This window comes from Microtus oregoni, unplaced genomic scaffold, assembly GCF_018167655.1.
Source record: "Microtus oregoni isolate MIOR12 unplaced genomic scaffold, Mior012 000055F_ref0000237, whole genome shotgun sequence".
Taxonomy (NCBI): Eukaryota; Metazoa; Chordata; class Mammalia; order Rodentia; family Cricetidae; genus Microtus; species Microtus oregoni.
The window spans coordinates 8,290,128-8,312,120 of record NW_024543831.1 but is presented as its reverse complement, the minus strand read 5'-3'; the positions used below and the strand labels follow the sequence as shown (position 1 = coordinate 8,312,120).

Genomic DNA, 21,993 nt, shown 5'->3' with positions numbered 1-21,993 from the left:
CTTTCTCTTCCCAATTTAATCCCCTTCTACTTTCATGTCTTTTTCTTTTGGAATGACCCAATGATTCTTAATAGTGTTGCTTATAGACACATGGGCGAGGAGTCATTTGCAGGAGCTAGTACACCTTTACCATGGCTTGACTATAAAGAAAATGAGTCTTTTCCTCATCTACCAGCTATGGTGTATATTCTGAAGCGGTAGGACCTCATGAGCTCCTTCCCCCTCCAGACCAGAATGTCGGCAGGCTGTATAGATTTTGTGCAGGTAATCACATCTGCTGTGAGTTCGAGAGTACAGCAGCCATACTATGCCTGAAAGTCAGCATTAGCAAAGATAACAGTAACTGGAGAAAGAGGAAGGCAACATCCTTATACCTTCCCTTCATATGGAAATAAGGGAAGAGATTGGAGGATGACGATTACCAATGCTCTCATTTCCCGGGACCCTATGCAAAAGGCAAATGAAACCCTTTCCTGATATGGAACTCTTAATTTCAATCAACACACACACACACACGCACACACGCACACACACGCGCACACGCACACACACACACACGCACACACGCACATACACGCGCACACGCACACACACACACACACACACACACACACACCTACTAAACTCTGGCAGTTTGTACACTGGTTGCCCGTTAATGATTCCGCTGGCTGGAAGGAACAGTGTAAGTGGATTCTGACGCTGATTACCCATGTTTTAGAAGCATGGAGTTGATCATATAAACTCATAGCTACTGTCAGGGTACAAATGCCATCTAGGATCAGGCGTTGTAAATTTTTGGACAAGGTGCCCCAAGCTCTGAAGGCATATGAGTGCAAAGAGTTAGTGGCATGGCTATTAAAGAATACACCCACGATTGGAGCTGATTTCCTAAAATTAACTATTCCGCAGCTCTCATAAATAGAACCAATCCTACAATGGTTTTGGTTTTAGTAAGATTATATTGCTTGCCTATGCACAACTGACAGTCATTAAATGGCTAATGGGTGTTTAATATTTTGCTACTGCTTGGGGGTTTTCTGTTTTCTTGTGTTTTTATTTTTTCTTGATGATATTTTCTTATATTTTGAGAAATGCCTCGTGCTTATTTGGTAACTAAAGTTGTTGAAAAAGCTTTAATTTTTTATATATTTTTTTTCATTTTACCTTACTTTCATTTTGTAAATTTTCCGCAGAAAAATCCACATCTTACTCCCTTTTAAATTGTCAAAGTTCTCTGGTAAAAAGAACCCATGTCTAACCAGAGAGAATCTTCCCCACAGCTTTTGCTTATTTTCAAGGCACAGGGTTTAGCATGTTGTTGTTAGCATTGCTAAATAACCCCCTTCCTGAGCCTAGGAATTAAAACAACAACAACAACATTTTCTGAGCACTCAATGCCTTGTAAACGCAAAATGCTGTTGTTTGAATCTAGAGACACACACAATATGGTTGGTCTTCATTTGAATGAACGCTTTATTTTCTACTACTTTCCAAACCACCTTTTGTCTGGCTTTAATTAGACCACTGTCCTGCCCTGTTTGGAGAACTGAACCACATTTCCAGAGCTTTCTGTGGTCCCCACCCAGCCACCTGCTCTTTCACAATTACAGAAGAAAAAGAAAATGCTAAATAATAATAAAAGCAAGCCTTTCACGGGGAACTTATTTTCTCAGCTGTCCTATTGGTTCCATGGAATTTTCTTTTTAAATGTCATGAAACTTAAAATCATTCCTGGTGGTGGATTCTTTCATGCAGCTTGCAAAAATAATCAGGTTTTACAGCAAAACAACTGTGACAGGTCCAGCTGGCAGGTCTGAGGTTCTGTGGGGATCCCTGCCGGCCAAAGAGCTTCCCAGTCGCTCTTGTTGCTCTAACTTCGCTCCACAAATACAAACAGCATTTCAAAGGCACGCCGAGAGCCCGGGTGTAAAAATATGTTTTATTTTGTGACTTAGGCAGCAGCAGACCCTTCCTTACAGAGACAGCCTGCACAGATTGGGTGCCAAGCGGGAGAGCTGTGAAAATGAAATCTTAAGAAACTGTCAAAAAGTTGGAATTCTGTAACCATGTGGGCTTTCCAAGGGACATAAAATAGCTCATGGCTCGGAAATTTAGACACTCAGAATCATTTTTTTTCAAACATTTGAGATTAACCATAAGGATCTAAGACCTAATACCCATTTTAATATTGATTAACTAATTGCTTTAAGTACAAAATAAAACAACCGTTTTGCAACTGCCAAAGAGAATGCTCAAGTAGGAAGTGTATAGGAGAAGCCTGTGGAAGTCCCCTCCATCCACTGCATTCAGTTTCACGTATGTTCTTACACATGTTTGCTTGGGACCTAAGTTGATGCATCAGGGTGACGGACTTGCGCACTTACGTTATATAAATCCTCATACGATTACAAAAGTAAATTCGTGTTTTCACGATAAGTTCTTTTCCCTTAGAATTAGAACACGGCTTTCATGCGACACTTTGCCTCTGTGTGTGTGTGTTTTTTTTAAGTTTTAAAACAATCGCTTATCTCTCTTACATAAATGATGTGGGCCCTAAGGCCCAGGCTAGGAAGAGTGAAGACATACCACACAAAGAGAGGCTTTGTAAACATAAGGCAAGTGTTTTTAAGGATGCTTCACTACCCCTTCCTCAATTAGACATTGACATTGGCCTTAGGACTGAACCTACACAATTTGTCATTAAATTAAATCATGGAAGAATCTCCAGGCCTTTGATCTTGTAAATAGGGACGCCTGGCCCCTCTGTACATCGTGGGAAGGTAACGGTGGTGAAGCAAAGAGGACGGGAGCCCTGGGAATTGTACAGTGTCCAGGAGAGATGGCCGGTATGGCTCTCAGCGGTACAGGCATGAACCAGCCTTCCTGGTAAATCCTCTAAAAGGATGCCAAACAGAAAGACAAAGACAGAAGTGTCACGTGCCAACCTCCTGACTCCCCTCATCATCAGGACCCTGCTGGACTCTAACAGCTGGACACTCACTCCACCAACAACCCATGGCTTCTGCATCAGCATCCTTGTTCCAGAATAGCTCTTCCGTCACGTGTGTACCACTGAGACTCTGAGCAGTCATTGCCCACTGGTGGACAAAGTCCAAGCCTTTAGCACTGCACAAAGGCCCTTTGTAACCATGCTGCTGTGTCTTCCTCTGGCTTTTCATCATCATTCCTGTCTTCACACTTCCTGCTCACATTCCCACATCTCAGACTTGCTGCTGTAAACATCCCAAGCTGAGGCTTTCCCCACAGTGACACATCTTTCTCCAATCTGCTGAGTGATTTCATCTTTTTAGACTAGATTCAGGGGGCATCTATTCTATGACATTAAAACCATCCTCTCAAGACAGCCAATCACTCCAACTCTCCTCTTTGCCCTTGCTTCTCTACCTACACCACATTGTGGTTAAACAGATCTAGAATAGAACCCAGGCTGTGCCACGCGACCATGAACAGATCAAGCTATAGACTAGAGGATATCTATGACGTCATCCGAAGATTCATGGTGAACAGTCGGTGAGAACACCTAGCGCACTGAAGAGAACACAAACACATCTTCGTAAGTGACACATACATTTGTCACTAAAAATGAGTGGCACCTACATAATGCCTGAAGTCGAGCCTGACAAGAAGCAGCTACAGGAAGTGCTGGTTCCCTCAGCTTCAACTGTTACTCTAAATACTTCTCTAATTACCCTTGCATTTGTATAACTATTGTCGCTAGGAATCTGTACGTTAACTACAAAATCCATGTCTCCTTTGTGCTTCTGGAAATCACTCCAGTCCTGGAGCACAGTGGGCACATGATATATTTTTCTGTGAGCATCAAAATGAAACATCTGCCGGCCGTGAACAGGCTACTCTCCGCTCCTTACAGAGAAGCCAAGCTTCTCCCTACCAATCCTCAGCTCATGGGATTCCTTGCACCCGGGAGCTTCCTAGCCCCTCAGGCTTCAAATTCAAATCCTCAGTGCATTCACTAACCTGATTCCTAATCTCGCACTTGCAGAAAGCCAGAACAGCCATTGGCTCTCATGAGCGACTTTTCCTAGACATGTATCTGCTATCAACTGCTGCCTAAGAAACTGGCCATGGTAGTTTAAAACAACTGTTGTTTCTTGGAGTTTTGAGTGTCATCCGGATCCTCATTTATTGTCTCCCAGGGCTCCTCATGCAATTGCATTTAGCTGGAGTGTCGGGGAAGTGCATGACCAGGAGCATTCTCCTTTGCCTGGCTGGTAGTTGGTGCTGCTGGCTGTTGGCAGGGCCACCTCATTTTCTCTTCACAGGGTCTTCTGACCTCCAGGAAGCTAGACTCCCTTCCTGAGGAAGGCAAAGGATAGTGACTGACCTTCAAATCCCCTTGAGGCCTCAGATCTGAAACTTACCTGTCCCTTTGGCCATGTTTTATCAGTCCACTCAAACCACAACCCGCTCCCCTAAATTCAGATCAGTGACTCTACTTCCCGACGGGAGGAGCGTCCAAGAAAAGGTAGTCGTGGTTTATTTTCACAGGGGGCTCGTCTCCTTAAGCGGCTCCGAATCTGAACAGCTGATTCTTCTCTTCGGGCACCTGTGAAGCCCTTTGGTGGTTTTCCACGTCAGGGGTGGCCGATGAACTTCATGATTCTGCTGAGGAACTAGCACCCAGAACTTGCTAAGGTAGCGGTGAGAAGTCATTGGCACACGGTAGATGCTCATACCTGGAATTTCTAGTCATGACGCAGTGCTTGTCCTGTTTGTGATTAGTTGAATGACTCAGACACATGGTCCGTAAGGGAAATGTGTTTTTCGAATTTTGCAAAAAAAAGAAGTCAGATTCCTTAGAAGATGCTTGAGGTAGTGTATGAAATATGACATGGATCGGATTTCCGTGGGTTTGGCAACGTATTTGTCACATCAGCGCACCCAATTCTCTATGCCCATCTTTATTTCCTGGCAGGAGAAAGTGTGCCAGCCTAACAGGGGTAACCATTTGAAGGTAATGTGTGTGGACATCAGCATAACTTTATGTTCATTACGAAGAGTGGAATCATGTGACCTGAAATGGATCTAGATGTAAAAATGCGGTGCTAGATGGACCTGCCTCCCAAGTGTGGGTATGATGATAGCCAGAAGCTCAATGTGTAAAGTGTTGCAAATACCTTGGAGATACTACCTACTCACCAACAGCTATCACCATCGCTTTTGAAGAATCAATATCAATATCTTTAAGTTTAAGAAGACGCTTTACAAACTCTGTAATTATTTTTAAACGGATTTAACAGTGCAAGAGAAACACTGTGCCAGTGTTTTAAATGGCACCTAAAATATTATAGGGTCATAAAAATGGCAATAAATGTACTCGAAGGAAACTCCTAATCTTATCACTTTACTACCTTGGTGACCTATTAGTTCAAATTAACTCATTTCCATGGAGGGGCTTTTGGGGCAGCTGTGAGACTGCCCTGCTAGCTACAGGAAGTTGCAGATCGGCAAATTTCATTCAAATATAAACCTCTAAATTTGGCTACCTGGTATTGCAGGATCCTGTTGTTTGCAGTATGCAAAATAAAAATTATATACCATCTTGCATGGTCACAAGCTAGGGACTCCGAAATATGGGATCCAGTGTTATTGGTAGGATGGGAAGGAACTGAGTGAATATCATGTATTGAGCAAATAATAAAGGAAGTGAGCTGCCCCATCACCTGGGGAAGGAAGTTCATCTGGCCGAGGCTGTTCTCTCCTAACCTATGAAACCCGAGAATGCGATGGAGAAGTAAGCCCTAATCCCTGAATCTGTCCAGGGAAGTCCCCCCCAGTCACACAAGGCTCTTTCTTCCTTGTTCTGTGAGATGAACTGGAGAGATGTGTGTTAACAATGGTTTTAATGTGGTTCATTTGGCTAGTTCCTGGCCACAGAGGGGGACACACACCAATTATAACGACAGAATAACTAATTCAATAAAAGTCTTCAGTAACAAGATTCTGGTGCTGGGTTGTAAGGGCTCATCAGAATTTGTCAAAACATATCAAATTGTATATTTAAGATCAATGAATGTTAGTACATGTAAATAATGCCTGAATAAATCTGGCCCCCATCAAAGTAAAATGTCATGGGAAAAATTAAGAAAAAAAAATATATCCTGTGTGTAGATGTACATATTTTCACATATATACATACCTACATCCACACACATGTATACGCATCTCAGAAGTATCCAATTCCATCTGGTAGTTCTGTGAGCTTGAAAATTGTATAGTTTCTCTGAATGACATTAACTCTCCTTCAAGCTAAATTTTTCTAAAATAGTGGTACATTTCTACTTATATTTTCAAATTATTAAAATTCTTGGAAGGTAGCCCGGTATGGTGGTGAAGAAGTGGGCTCTGAAATCAGAGTTCGTGGTTGAACCCGTCCTCTGCCACCACAACCACCTGCCCTAGGAAGAAACTGTGTGTTCCTTCGATGATTCAGCCTCATAGTCAATAAAATGAGAATTCTGATACTTACCTTTGAAGACAAAAATCACTAAGCGATTAAAATAGAATTTATCACAATGAAAATGTAAAATATTAACTAAAAACAACTCACTATGGATCTGGGAAGATGACTCAGTCTGTAAGGGCAGAGACGGGAGGATCCCAGGAGCTTGCTGCACAGACTGTGTAGCCAAATCAGTGCGCTCCAGGTTCAATGAGAGATCTTGTTTCAAAAACAAGGTGGAGGGTAACTGCAGAAGATCCCCGACCTCAACCTAGGGCCTCCACTCACACATGTGTGCACACTCACATATGTGTGCACGCACGCCAGCACACTCGGGCACATAAATAGATATTTTTTAACTTAAAGAAGCAAACTACAGTTAAATAATTAGTGAACCAAAGAGATCTGAGGAAATTTATACCAGTCTCTAACAAATGCGAAGAAACACAAAATCATGGATAGAGGGTAAACAAGAGGAGGGTGTAGAACATAGAGTATAAAAGCGAAAGAGCCAAAATAAATCTAAATAGTCTCAGGGGTTGTAATAGGGATAGAGTAATAGCCAATGAGATAATGGTTCAAAACAGTCCTAAGCTGATGAAAGACTCAAAATCCCAGACATGCAAAGACACAAAGCACATCCTGCTCAAGCAGAATAGAGAGGAGTGGGATCTACTTCCAGACAATATAAGCTGAGCTTGAAGAACCTAAAAGGTGGAGGGGGGGTTCTATTTTAAAAACATCAAGAAAAGAAAACACAGAATCGCTTTAAGAATAGCAGCAGACTTCCTAACTGAAATTATGGCAATCGAAGACAGTGGTCTTATGCTTTCAAAGTGCCAGGAAATTAAATACTAAAATGTTCTAATTATAAAATTAGAATTACCTTCTAAGTACAAGGTCAAAAGCAATGGTACCTTTAGATCAATAAAATCTGAACTAGTTTACTGAACAAAAGCACATTACTGGGATTTTCTAAAGAATTGCTTTTGGAAGATAAAACAAATACAGGAAGTGTGGAAGAGCTCTGGCCAGAGAAATGGTAAACACAGAAATAAATACAGTAGAGAATTGCTTAATGTAACAGTGATATCTAATTGTGGTTGCTTGATTTTAAGAATAAAACAGGCCAAGGTTTAAAAAAAAAATACCATAGCAAAATGGCAGTGAGCGTTAACGTCCTTGGGCTCTTGTCTTTCAGGAGAAGTTTTAAGATACTGTTTGTAGGCCTTGTTAAATCTGCATGGTAAAGTTTTATGAGTGACCATAAAGAACGGAAATAATGATAATCCCCACAGTGGGCACAAGGTGAAATTATATAAAGGGAACGAACACAAGAGACTTCTTTTTGTCAAGTCATAGATAAAATGAACTAGACTCATAATTGGTAGAGCCCTTGGTGTTAAAATGGGGTTGGGCGGGAGTCGTCCTGGTATTGCCACTGTAATGATGAAGATTATGCAGAAGGAGAAAAAGAATGAGAGGTTCAGGGTTGGTGATGGAAGGGAGAGATGGGGAACTCTGAGAGCAGAACTGGAGAAGCCACGGGATCTTTGTCAGCCAGCGGGAGCTGCCTGGCTGCGGCACAGCCTGGTGCAGTCACGCGGGCTGATGAGTGATGTCTGGGGGATCCATGGTGCTCTAGGACTGTCTGAAAGGCAAACCAAGATTTCATTCATAACATCATCCTTGTCCCAGCTTGGCTAGAGACAGGAGAAGACATGGGAGCGGTAGGGCCACAGTTGATTCAACCAGAGAAGCACCCTGAAGAGCAAACCATCCCACTACAACCTCACCTTGCTGCAAAGGAGGCTCAGACAAAAGTCGGGAGGTATCAGGTGTGTCAGTCCTTCCAGGAGAGACACTGACAATCAGAAGAGGAATTCTGGATAGTGGGGGCCCTGGCAGCATGGGGGTGGGCATGTGCCCCCCCCTCAAGCTCATCTATGATTTAGTCAAACAGATCTGCACCTCTCTGGCCACTGCATCTCCGAGTTCCTGTCAGTCACTTAGCTAAGGTAGCCAGAGGTGTCAGAACACACCCGTACTCCCAGCAGGCAGAAGCCCAGGCCTGAGTTGAAGGTCTGCGTGGACTATGCAGTGAGACCCTGTCTGCCCAATTACTCTCTGGAGTAATTCACTAAGAACAGCAGGTTTTTTTGTTCTTATTGTTTATCCATCTATTTTACGACCCAGCTGCAACCTCCCCACTTCCCTCCCAGTCCCTCTCTCCCATTCCCCATCCCTCCCCCCAATCCCTTCCTCCATCCAAGAAGAGGCAGGTCTCTTATAAGTATCAATAAAGCATGGCATAACACTAAGCACCTCCCTATGTATTAAGCCTAGGCAAGGCAGCTCAGGATGAGGGGTAGGGTCCCAAAAGCCAGCAAAAAAACGTCAGAGACAGCCCCTGAGAATAGCAGTTTTTTTTTTTTATGACCTAATATCTGTTTATTTTTTTCACCTGTGGGAACATGTACATGACTATGTTATCTGTGTGTATTGAGTGGGTACCTGTGCCCATGTGCACACTCACAGAGCCAACCGCAGTATCTGTTCCTTATTTTCTCTGGACAGGGTTTTTGATCAATCTGGAGTTAGAATCCAACCAACCAGGGCCCTGTTCCTTCTATCTCTGCCCAGTTGAGTTTTCAAATGCATGCAGCTCCTTCTCTTTCTGCCCCAATATCTCTATAGGGTTGCAGGTACATATATGACTAAGCATCTAGCTTTTTTTTTTTTTTCTTTTTTAAATTTATTTATTTATTAAGGATTTCTGCCTCGTCCCCACAACCGCTTCCCATTTCCCTCCCCCTCCCCCCGAGAATAGCAGTTTTAAAATAAGCCACGGAAATTCCATAAATGAATTAACTCATAATTGTATGCCATGCTAAGGAACAGATGAAACCTCTGTTGTCTCACCAAGTCCTGCCCAGGAGATGAATTTGACCTCTGTCCAGTGTGTCTGCACCGCAAATGCTATCTGCACTCCGGTCAGTCGGAAGCCTTCTCCTTGGGATGGGGAGGTGGCTCCATGATAGAGTGCTGGTGTCTGGCCTTCACAGGCCCGGGTTCCACCTCCACCTAACATAGCTAAAGGAGAGAGGCTTCTTGGTTACCAGGCCAACATCACAACATCTCAGAGCCTAGGTCTGAGTCACTCTTGTTCCACTTAATTACTCCAAAGCTAGACAGAAGAGATGCTGGCAATTTTGTTAAAGCATATTGTATTAATTCTGTTCTATATTCTTTTTAGCAATCTCTTACTGAGCCTGATGTATAAGCTAAACTTGATTAGCACGTATAAGCAGGAAAAATAGTGTATCTAGGCCTCGATAACAAGAGGGGACTACTGTAACAACGTCCATTTAGCACAGCCGGGCTGCTGTACGCCAGGTGCTATTTTAAGCACTCCACACCTACGTTCTAATTCAATTTTCATGTACCCAAAATTCACAAAAATGAGGCAGGCCTGGGATTCCAACAGAGACATGTTGGTTCTAGAGCCTTCACTCTTAAATGCAGTGCTGCCCCTGAGTGGTTGCACGATGATATTTTACCTGGAAGACAGAATTCAAAGTCAGTGCGATACACTGAATGGTTGAGACGACACGATCCCTAAGATGGAACTCTAACCTCCGGCACGGTGATATGTGGAGGACTTGGAGGTAATCATCATATTGGATACATGATCTCTGGGTGTCACTTGAAGTCACCTTCAGAAGACCGCAAACCAGAAAGGGACCCTCATCAAAAACCAAGCCATGGCCTCAGATTCCCAGGCCCTGGGACTGTGGGATAACGTGTTGCTCCAGCAGTCTGCAGTCTGCCTTGGAGCAGACAGAGTGACTAAGAAGACGGCTGGTAGGGGCGTCTTGAGAAAACTGCTCAGTCAATAAAGTGCTTACCATGCAGGCATGAGGACCTGAGTTTCATACCGGGCACCCACACACAAAGCTGGGCATGACGGCACAAGCATGTAACCCCAAAGCCGTGAAAACAAAAACAGGAAGATTCCTAGGGCTTGCTGATCCCCAAAGATTTCCATGAGCCCTTGCCTCAGAAAGGAAGGTGGATGAGATTGGCCTCCTTTGGTCTTTAAACAGACATGCCTGTGCCCCACGCATATATATGTATACACACATGAACATGTACACACGAGCATACATGAAAACAAGACAGCTCAAAAATGACGATTATCTTCAAATATTTGAAAAGCTCTACCTGGAATAAGAACTAGACGTATTCTATATAAACGGAAGAGATGATTAGAAAGGAGAGGAGACTTTTACAATCAAGTTTATGGAATCATATCTCCAGGAGAAAAAAAAAGCGTGAGTGGAGAAGCAAACAAGGCACCGAGTTCTCCATCATCGAAGATTGGATACATGGCGTTAGAAACATGCAGGCTGGTTGAGTGAGATTCTGTGAAACCTCTCCAGCTCTTAGGAGTCTCGGGACCGTGAAGGCATAGGCTGAGAGCTCAGGCCTGAGGTCTGAGTACTAAGGATGCTTAACCTCCTTGAAAGGTTTTTTCAGCTCCTTCTTTATTTGGGGCCATTTTGGAGCTACCATTTGCTTTTGTAATATTCTGCAGTGGTATTTCATTTGCATTTTAATAAATAAAGCTGGCCTGAAGATCAGAGAGTAAAACAGCCACCCTGGTCAGTCTTAGAGACCAGGCAAGGTGACACACACCTTTAATAACAGTAACCACACTTGTTTGCCATAGAAACCGGGTGGTAGTGGTGCATGCCTTTAATTCCTGCACTAGAGAGGAATATAGGATGGGAGGAGACAGCTCTCAGTTAGTCTGAGATTCCTGGAGACAGGATCGCCATTTCGGACTGAGATAGAGGTAAGAGCCTGTGGCTGGCTATTTTGCTTTTCTGGCCTTCAGGTTAAACCCCAATTTCTGTTTCTGGGTTTTTATTAATTATGCTACAGTATCCACTTCTTTTTTATTTTATCTGTGATTGTGTTATGCTGTTGTATGCATGGATGGTACATACACACGTGTACATGTACGTGTAGAGACCTCAGGTCACTGTTGAACGGCTTTCCTCCATTGCTCTTCCACTAAAGACTGGCTAGACAGCAATCCTCAGGGATGCAATGGTTTGTAATGCCTACCCCTAAGGCAGGGTTACAAGCACATACTGCCTGCCCAGCTTTTTACACGACTCCTGAAAATCCAAACTCTGATTCTGGCGCTTACACAGCAGATACTGAACTGACATCCCAGCCCCATTTCTATAAGACACTGCAAATTCATTTATCCTTCATGCTGATGCCAGTACATCAGCCCTCCTCTAGAATGTGTTCCCACTCATCCTCATATCCACATCACTCATCTTCCCAGTCATGTAGCACCAGTCCCAGGTTACCACAAGGGAGAAAGCGGAAAACAATTGAAATACATTGTCTCCCAGTTCTGGGGATGTCAGTCGGTCCTGGTCCCTGGCAACTGCAGGAAAAAAAAAATTCCTTTACTTCCTCCTAGCTTCTACCAACCAACCTTGATCCCTAATCTTGAGGTTAAATCATTCACATTTTTCATATCTCCATATGACCCTCACCTCATCTGTATCACTGTTCTCTTATTTTTTTTAAAAAAAAAATTGTTTAAAATTTTGTTTTTATGTGTATGGTTATTTTTGCCTGTGAGCAGTATCCACAGAGGCCCAAAGGGGGACACCAGATGTTTTGGGACTAGAGTTACAGATGGTTGTAAGCCACCATGTGGGTACTGGGAATTGACCCTGATTCCTCTGGAAGGCCAGACAAGGCTCTTACCTACCAAGTCTTCTATCTAGCTCCCCTTTTCTTCTGATAAGGACACATCTTAATTTAAGTAATTATCCCTTCAAAGATCCTATTTCTAAATAAGGTTCAGTTACAGTTACTAGGAATTAAGGCGGGACTTTAATGTTGATGCTCAGCTGGTCACAGGATCACCTCCAAGCCTGATGAAGTAAGTTCCATACCCAGAAGGTGGAAGGACGCAACTGACTCCTCAAGGTGTTCTCTGACCACCACAAGGTGCACGCTCCCACAGGGCACACGCATATACATACACACACGTACATGCACACACATAAACACACATATACATACACATATACACACATAAACACACACACGCACACACATAAACACACCATACACATATACACACACAAACACACCATACACATATACATACACATGCACATAAACACATCCATACACATATATACACACATATACATGTGCACATACATATATACACACATAAACACACATTTACACACACATACACACACATAACATGCACACACATACACATATACATACAAACATACACGCACACATATATACAGGAATATACACATGCACACACATACACACGCATAAATACATATTCACACAAACACACATCTAATGAAACGTAAAGGCACGCAATTTTTCAACAGAACAGTATTCTGCCTACCACTTCCCCACCCTCCACCATCACTGCTCTGTGTGCTCTCTGAGAACTGCGTTTCAGCCGGGCGTGGTGGCGCACGCCTTTAATCCCAGCACTCGGGAGGCAGAGGCAGGTGGACCTCTCTGAGTTCCAGGACAGACAGAGCTGTTACACAGAGAAATCCTGCCTCGAACTGCATCTTCTCTCCACAAATGTTTGTTATGCCTTTTATGAACCATGCTCTACTTTGAGCGAGAAAGAAAAATCACACTCAGGATTCCTGCTCTCCGTGGATTATTTACTTTGCATAAAGACCCACAATAAAATGTAGCCACTCAGGGTTGAGGCCAACTGCCAGTCGCATATAGGAATGCAAACACACTGATATATATGTGCATATAAAACACTGTCTAAGATATTTTATGAATGAGTATTGACACAAAGAGTAAAACACAGGATAAATCATTCTGTTTCATCTAGCTAATGCTTCTTGGCATATCTATCAGAACCTAAAAATTTGGTTTCTCTCTTGCAAAACTTTATTCTATTCTATATAATAAACTTACATTCTACTCTAAATTGTCTTCCTCCAAATCTTCAAGTAACATTTCTAAGCATCAAAATATAAGAGTTTAGAGAGTGAAGAGGTAACTGTTCATAAACGATAGTCATACAAGCATGGCGACCTCACTTAAAACCCCAAGATTTATGCAAAAAGCTGGGCATAGTATATGCTCACACTTCCATGCTGAGGAGGTGGAGGTGGGAGTTCCAGTGAGCTGGAACTCACTAGCCATTCAATCTGGCCTAATCCACAAGCCCAGATCCTGATGAGAGACCTTATCTCAAAAAAAAAAAAAATCAAAAAACCAAAAAGCACGCTAACCAGCTGGCCATCCTGAAGACAGCACCCAAGGTTAACCTGGGTACCTCTGGCCTTCACACACATGTGAACACGTGTGCACTTGTACATGTGCATAAGCACACATGTCCACACCCAGAAAAGAAAGGAGGGAAGGGAGAAAGAAAGGATGGTTTGGAAATATATTCCTACTTTTAAAATTAAATTCGAGCTGTAACTAAGGTTGACAACACCTGCATTCTGTTTGCCTTCCAGGGCAGTGTCAGCTCCTCCCAGCCTCCGTTCGTCCAGATGCCAGGTGAGACCTTTAATTCAACAAGCAATTTACTGGCTTTTAAGCAGCAACTGAGCATTTGCGTTTTGTTTTCCACCAAGCCCAGAGCTACGCACATGTTACGCAGCTACTGTATCACCGAAGTTCCATCCCCAGCCAAGAGCCGCCGAGGTTCTGATAACCGCCTCATTTTCTCATTTTTGCATCTTAAAAAAAAAAAATCAGTGAAGACAAATCTCACCGAATCATCATGAGCTTAGTCCTTTAGGTCTTGAGAGGCAGGCTGTTTTCAAAACCCTGCCTGGAAGAAGCTTTTAGGCCAAAGCAATAGTAACCAGGCTCCGGGTATAGTGTTAAAACATCTAAAGCTCTGACACCATGGTCTGATCGTAGACAGAGGGAGAAAGGAACATTAGGGGCAGGGGCTACCTTTATTAAGTACTTTCCATGGTACATCACACACAGCGTTCAAGATACTGTATTCATGTCAGTTTCCTGGGTCTCAATTCCGCCATCCTGGGAGGATAGGAAAGGAATATTCTTAATGGTAATAAAAGTGATATACCCCCTTGCCCTCACCACTCACAAGCCACACACACACACACACACACACACACACACACACACACACACACACTATTCCTCCAGATCTCAAACTCCAGAGAGATTTAGCACTTTTCAAGTTGCATAAAGCGGGGAGTTCCAAAGCCTCCCGTAACTGAACGACTCTTGTATTTTCCCATCGTGTTTACTTCCATTTGAATTTGCTTGCCTCTGCTCTTTTGTACCAGAGGGAGTATCTGCCGATTCTCCTACCTTCTAGAATGTGTCTCCTCCTCTTTAAGGAGAAATGGATACACTGAGTAAAGCAGAGGCTTTCCCTCACGCTTGTTTTTATTTTGAAATTGGAACTATAACTCCGTCATCCTGCGAGTCCTATTTACCTTCTCACTCTGTTCTTTGCCTGCACCAATTCTTGGGATGTCTTCATGACATGAATTTTCATTTGCACGGATTTCTGTTCCCGAAAGGGTGCTGATAATTAAAACTGTCACCACAGAGTTCAATTGTGCAGGCACAGATTGGATATTGGTGAATTAAAAATGAAAGCAGCGTAGCGAGTCAAAACCTGCTAAAGGGTTTGCTGGGGAGATTGTTTGCCCCGAGTGTGCCCCCTGCATGGAGTGTTGGATGCAGCATTCCACGCCTGGGTCTACAGACCAGACACTGCATGAGATCTGCTACACCACCATGGGACTTTTAGACCCACTGGGAAGATAGCTGTAGCAGTGACAGAGTAAAGAGCAAAATCTAAGACGCCACGGCCACGTTGGCTGGAAGGGGCTCAGGCTCTCACTGTGACAAGCCACCAAGGGAAAGATCCCAATGATCTTCATTCCTCTTCTCTCTAAAGAATAGGCCGGATGTCATCAAACCGGACTCTCTGAACGTGGCTGACAAGAAGGGCTGACTGAGAAGCCAAGGACAATGGCACTGGGTTTTGATCCTACTGCATGTACTGGCTTTGTGGGAACCTAGTCTGTTTGGATGCTCACCTTCCTAGATCTGGATGGAGGGGGGAGGACCTTGGACTTCCCACAGGGCAGGGAACCCTGACTGCTCTTTGGACTGGAGAGGGAGGGGAAATAGGGGAAGGGGGAGGGAAATGAGAGAAGGGGAGGAGGTGAAAATTTGTAATAATAATATAAAAATTTTAAAAAGTTGTATTTGGAAAAAAAAAAAAGAATAGGCCGGGACAGGGACAAAGCTCAGTTGTAACCTCCCATTGTTGAGGAAAGGGACGAGGGACAAAGATGGCATCTCCTCCACATCTCAGCCCTTTTGCAACCTCCCTGTGTTGGTCTTGATGATGAGATTCCACCCTCTACTATATGGACTGTACAAGTGATAAATTACACAGACCTGGAGTCTGTGTCCCACACGGATTCCCGAAAAGCGTTGAGCATCTCTCCTCTCTCTTGAAACCTACTGGTCTTTCTTAAATAAGGTTCTTGCCAGTTTCAGTTTTCCCCTCTTCCTTTTGAAACCCTATTCAAGCTGTCTCCATAATGTCCAAAGTGAATGAGGGATCCAGTGTGACCACAAGGGGGCAGCAAATAACACTAGAAGCGTCAAAGCCAGACATGTGTGGCGGGATGGGTATTGTTTTTTCTCAAAAATTGACTTTTCTACAACTATACTGTCCCATGGCAAGTCATCACTTTATGCCAGCCGGGTGTGAGACAGGTGGTGAAGATCAGTGCGCAGAAGAATCAGAAGACAGTACTGCCCTTGGCAAGAGATGGGCTGTGTGTTATCTTATCTAGAGAGACATTACCTCCTATAAGAAGCCCAGAAGCAGCCACTTGGAAACTGTCCTGTATGTTACAGGATGCCGTTCAGAGATCTTTATAGTTCATTGGAAGGCATAGGTTCCAAATAGCCCAGCTTCATTCTGTCGCTGCAACAAATGCCATGACCTAAAGCAACTTTTGGGAGGAAAACACCCTTTTCAGCTTCCAGATTCCTGTCCATCACTGAGGGAAGAGGACCTAACTCTGCAGGCAGGAACTAACTTAGGCAGGAGCTTGGAGCAGAAACCATGGAGGAATTTTGGTTACACTTTTGCTACTTTTCTTCCACAGCCCAGGGCCGCCTGCTCAAGGAATGACGCCTCCCGCAGTGGGCACCCCCTACATCAATTAATAATCAAAGCAATCCCTCACACACATGCCCACAGACCAACCTGATAAAGACACTTATTTGAGACTCTCTAAGCCATGTCATGGCGACAGTTAGTATTGACTAGGATACCAAGGGGCTCTTTAACTTACCTCTCTATGCCCCTCTTAGAAGCATCTGGACCTGGAAGATACTTGATACATCATTATCTGGGAAAAGTTATTGTACATCTAGCATGAATTCATCCCTAAATCCAGGGTGAACTTTAAGCATATCTGTTATTTGGGCTGAAACAGTGATGCAGGAATATTGTACACCATTCAAGACATGTATATTTCTTTGTCAACGACGTCAGGCACATGTGGGTACCATCTTTTCACGGGGTCCCGATGAAGGAGCTGCAATGCTCTGAACTTCCAGCATGAAACTTTTGCTCACTTCTTTTTCCCTTGGCCACAGGCTCGCCAGTCATGTCAGGTTACTACGGTGTCCGGAGATCTTTCCTGTCTGACTCCGACTTCCATAGCAGCAAGCAGTTCTCAAACGACCTCTATCCCTCCGGCGTGACTAAGCCCTTTGCCTGTGAGTCCTCAGCGGGACAGAGTCACCCGGGCCTGCTGGAGTCCTACCTGGCAGAGCCCTACGGAGACTACCGCCCACCAGCGCTGACCTCCACACCGGGTTCCCTGTTCGGCACCTCAACTCTGCCACCGCTCCTGCCACCTCCGTTCCCTGGCGATCCAACTCACTTGGTGTTTGTGAGTACGGTTATTTCAATGTGCAGGGAGGAAGGGGAGGCCCCAGCTCCGGTGGCCCAGCCCTCATATGTGGTGACCAAGCTGAAGCCAGAGATAACTCACCAGGGGATTCTTGCTCTGCTCAAACCTGGAGGTGCCCAGTCAGGCTGGACCTGCTGGGACACTTCTGAGGGATTCAGGCCTGCACAAAGATCACATTAACCAAGGCATCGAAATTGTCTAGCTAGGGTTTCGAATCAGGGGCCCTGTAAAGTAGAATTCAGGCTCCTCTTGTTACTATCCTGTTTGCTGAATGCACCGCACCCTGTTAGAGTAAGACTTGTTTAAGCCCATGGACCCTAAGAAGCAAATGCTGAAGGGTTCACACTCATCTTCTGCTCCCTTGCCATTCCCTCTGCTCCAGCTTCCTCCGGAAGCCTACACACACACACACACACACACACACCGTGTTCTCTCTTGATCCCTCCAAAGAAATAAGTTCAGAAAGATCTAAAAAAAGCTGCTAATACTCCTTTTATAGAAAACCTTAAAGCCTCTTGGCACAAAGGAATGAATCGCTGAAGGTGGAATTTTAGACAATGAGGGCGGGTCAGGGAATTAGCCTTATTTTGTGACAAGAACTTTCATGGGTCTTTGTTCATTTAATATTTGCAGCAGCTCGATTTTGGGCCCCATTTCACAGACGAAGGGCTCAGAGGGTGGTAGGTGATGCGGTGAATGAACTCAGTCCACCCCAAAGAAAGTACTGTTGAGGAGGTAGGGAGTCCCTACCCCACATCATTGGAGGACTACCCTAAACCAGAACCAGGTACCGCCTTCCCCTGCTTGTGTAAAGAGGAATGCAGGACCCAGAGAAACATCCCTGAGTAGAAATTAACCCAGATTCCCCTGACTTGAGTCAAACAGCAGAGGGTAAAGTTGCCCAAAGGCTAGGCTTCTGCGGCAGCGAGAGGGTTTGAAGGCTTCTCTGGATGTCTTGATCCAGCAGGCAGCGCTATATCCTCAGTGCATCCCTAAAAACTAATTTCCATGCCTTTACCATTCTCCTCAGAGAGACTCCTGGGAACAGACGGTGTCGGATGGACTCAGCCAACCAGACCCTGTGCCAGCTGAGGTCCTGCAGACCCTGCCACCCAGCACCAGCTGCCTCTCCCAGCTGGAGTCAGGAAGCAGCAACCAACACAGGAGCATGGGATGGGGATCATCCCTGGCTGGGGCTCAGTCCTACTCACTGCATTCACTGGAAGATCTGCACCACACGCCAGGGTACCCCACCCCGTCTTCATACCCCTTCACTTCGTTCATGACCATGTCAAATGACCTCCCATCCAAGGTGGTGCCCCTCTCCCCAGAGGAGGGGTCAGACACCTCTTCCCTTCACGATCCTTCACCTTGGACAAAAGAAGATGGTAGCATGACCTGGGGCTCTTACGAATGCCGGAGAGCCTACTGAGACTGCAGGCCAGGGGACTTCTGCATTCTGATGGAAGTTGGATTCTGTGTCCACAGATTCTTCTAGGTGTGCTAGCTCAATCAGAACTGGATTCTGAGTTTAAGTCACAACTCTACCCAGTGCTAGTTGACAACGGCCTTTATCCCTGCTTTTATCCATTGTAACACCCCTGCAAAACACTACAATGTCAACCAAATATTTTTGTTGCTCACATTCTGATGAGACAACCTTACAGGGAGGCCACTTTAGAACTTTGCTAACCCAGTTTATTCTGAATTTTCTGTTATCTTTGAAGCAGCATGTTTGGCATTGGTTTTTTTTCTTATATTACATTAAAAACCTTTATCCAGATCATAAAACACAATGACTTTCCCATCTAATTTTTACTAGTTATAAAACTGTGTATTTAGCAAAAGAAAAAGGAAATGGTATAACGCAGCTTGGAGTGCATAAAACTCATTTTATATGTCGTGTGACTTTAAAGTGTGTAGTGTTACACACATTCCCATATTACAGGGACTTGTAAAGACCCAGTAAAAAATATGGCACCAGGTACAAATGCTTTATTGTCTATAAAATAGGATGAGGTCAGGAGACTTGCTTTGTAAGTGTAGAGTCTTACCCAGGGTGTCTAAATGTTATTTCAGAATCCCCCACCATAAAAGGCTGATCAATGGGAGCCTCAGTTAAACTAGGCAGAATCTGACTAATGGAATCAATTTATAGTTACCAGAGTGTCTGCATGCAAAGGGAAGTCAATGATCAAAACCCAATTTATGTATTTCAAGACTAGACTGTGGCAAACGAGCAGCAAACAGGACACCAAGAGGCAAAGGGGCAATGGGGATGGGCATATTGACAGGCAAGAGTCATCAACAGCATGTCCAGTATTTACCAGCTATACAAAGGAAGTCCTCTGTGGCTTTTCAGGGAGAAACAGAGAGCATTTGCAATCTACAAATATAGAAACAGACATCAGAAACAGGAATCTGCCCTTAGAAAGTCTGAGGAGTGTGAATCCCTTTGCTGAGTTGAGTAATCTCCACCAAGTAGAGTGGTTACTTGCAGGTCATGACCCTCATAAATGACCCCCACCCACCTTGACTTTGTGGATGCATAAACCAAGGCCCATAGGTGACATTACATACCTCCTCCCATCTTCTACCACAGCCATTTCTTTACTTCCTTCTGACATCTTTGAGAACCCTCTGGTCCCTCGTGTCTCCTAGAAGCCAAAGCTCTCATTTCCCACCGAGGTCTCTAAAATTCCTTTTTGGCCCAGTTCTTCAACTGAGTCCCCAAAGTATCTTTTGCTATTGTCTCATCGTTTACCTCAGCTAGCTGGGGGCAGGGGGTCTTGCAAATTCAAACCTGGGTATTAATTCATACTTAAATGTGAATAGTGGTTTTGTCTCCTGTCCTAGTCTTCTGGCGGTGTTTCCTGTCAAAGTAAACCACCCCTAGCTCACAGAATACCAACAGAAATGCTGAAGTTAAAACCCTTCCTCTTCCTTGTACTCAAACCTCCCAACTTGGAAAGTATTCATGTGGGAACAAAGGAACAATGAGCTCCGGTGGCTGTCTGTCCTGTAGCACCCTCACAGGTCCCCTGCCGACTTCCTCTCTTGCCACGGCTGCTTTTGGACAGCCCTAGATACACACATACATATGCGTAATGAGCACATCTGCGGGAGAACAATGTGAGACTTCAATACACATGCTCTAATTTGCTGTCTGCTGCTGTGATAAATACCATGGTCAAAAGCAACTTGAGTAGAAATGGTCCTTACAGTCCATCGTGAGGGGAAGGCAGGGCAGGAACCTGGAGACAAAGACCATGGAGGAACCCTGCTTCCTGCCTTGTACCTCAGGTGTCCCTCAGCTTTTTGTTTTGGTTTATACACCCAGAACCTCCTGCCAGGGGTAGCACCACCCGCAGCAGACTGGACCCTCACATATAAATCCTTAATCAAGAAAATGGCCCCACAGACTTTCCTACAAATCTATCTGATGGAGGCATTTTCTCAGCTGAGGCGTCTCTTCCAGATAACTCTAATCTGTGTCAGGTTAACAAAAAACTAGCCAGCACACTGCACGAACATCATACAGGGATCAGATCCTGGCAGTCAGCGTATCCGTGGCTTCAAAACATTTATCCTGTCTTGGTCATAAAACATTAAAATCCTTTCTTCAACAATTACAATTTAAAAATAAGGGGGAAATCATCTCTTCTAGCTCTTTTGAAATATTAACTCTGTTACTGTTGATGGCAACTCTTGTGTGTGACAAAACCTACCTATCCTAATGGTAACTTTGTACCAGTGACCAATTTCTTTCGTGGTTCCCCCCCTTCCCCCATCTCAGTCTCTGTTAATCATTATTTCTATAAGGTCAACTTTTTATACAATGTATACAAATGAGAGATCATGCAACACTTGTATTTGGGCTCCTGGCGTGTGCCCTTAAGGTTCATATGTATTGTCTCAAATCACAGAACTTGTTTATGGTTGAATAGTATTTGTGCGCGTGTGTGTATTTGTGTGTGTGTGTGTGAGAGAGAGAGAGAGAGAGAGAGAGAGAGAGAAAGAGAGAGAGAGAGAGAGAGAGAGAGGGAGGGAAGGAAAGAGAGAGAGAGAGAGAGAGAGAGAGAGAGAGAGAAGGGGGAGAGAGAGAGAGAGAGAGAGAGAGAGAGAGAGAATTTTCTCTGTTTATCCACTGATGAACACTTAGGTTGATTACAACTCTTTAATAGCAGAGATCCTTCAGAACATTAGAAACACAACTGCCACCTCACCCAGTACCTGGGTGTGCACTGGAAGTGGAGGTCGATCTGAGCTCTATTCTACTCCATGTGTGCTCACCAAGAAAAGGGCAATGTCTGCTACAGCAGAGGAGAGCTATTCTTTCTGAAGTTCTGGTTCCCAGTAGCCCTAGAAGAGCCTTTGTTATCCTGTTACTCAAACCTGAGCATCAGGCCCCACACCTTCTGTAGATTGGGGATCTTCATGAGGGCCCCAGAGTCAGTTTCTGGA

The 21,993-nt window shown here is 44.3% G+C and overlaps 1 protein-coding gene across 1 annotated transcript in view; it reads left to right on the top strand.

Annotated features, from left to right (window-relative positions):
• The window catches only part of CUNH11orf53 (chromosome unknown C11orf53 homolog), a 31,637-nt gene extending 12,676 nt beyond the window's left edge, over nucleotides 1–18,961 (top strand). Inside the window, exons 2-4 of the mRNA XM_041638402.1 lie at nucleotides 14,050–14,092; nucleotides 17,210–17,508; nucleotides 18,560–18,961. Of these exons, the coding sequence (XP_041494336.1) occupies nucleotides 14,050–14,092; nucleotides 17,210–17,508; nucleotides 18,560–18,961 (744 nt within the window). The remainder of the gene's footprint in view (nucleotides 1–14,049; nucleotides 14,093–17,209; nucleotides 17,509–18,559) is intronic.
• The last annotated feature ends 3,032 nt before the right edge of the window (nucleotides 18,962–21,993 follow it).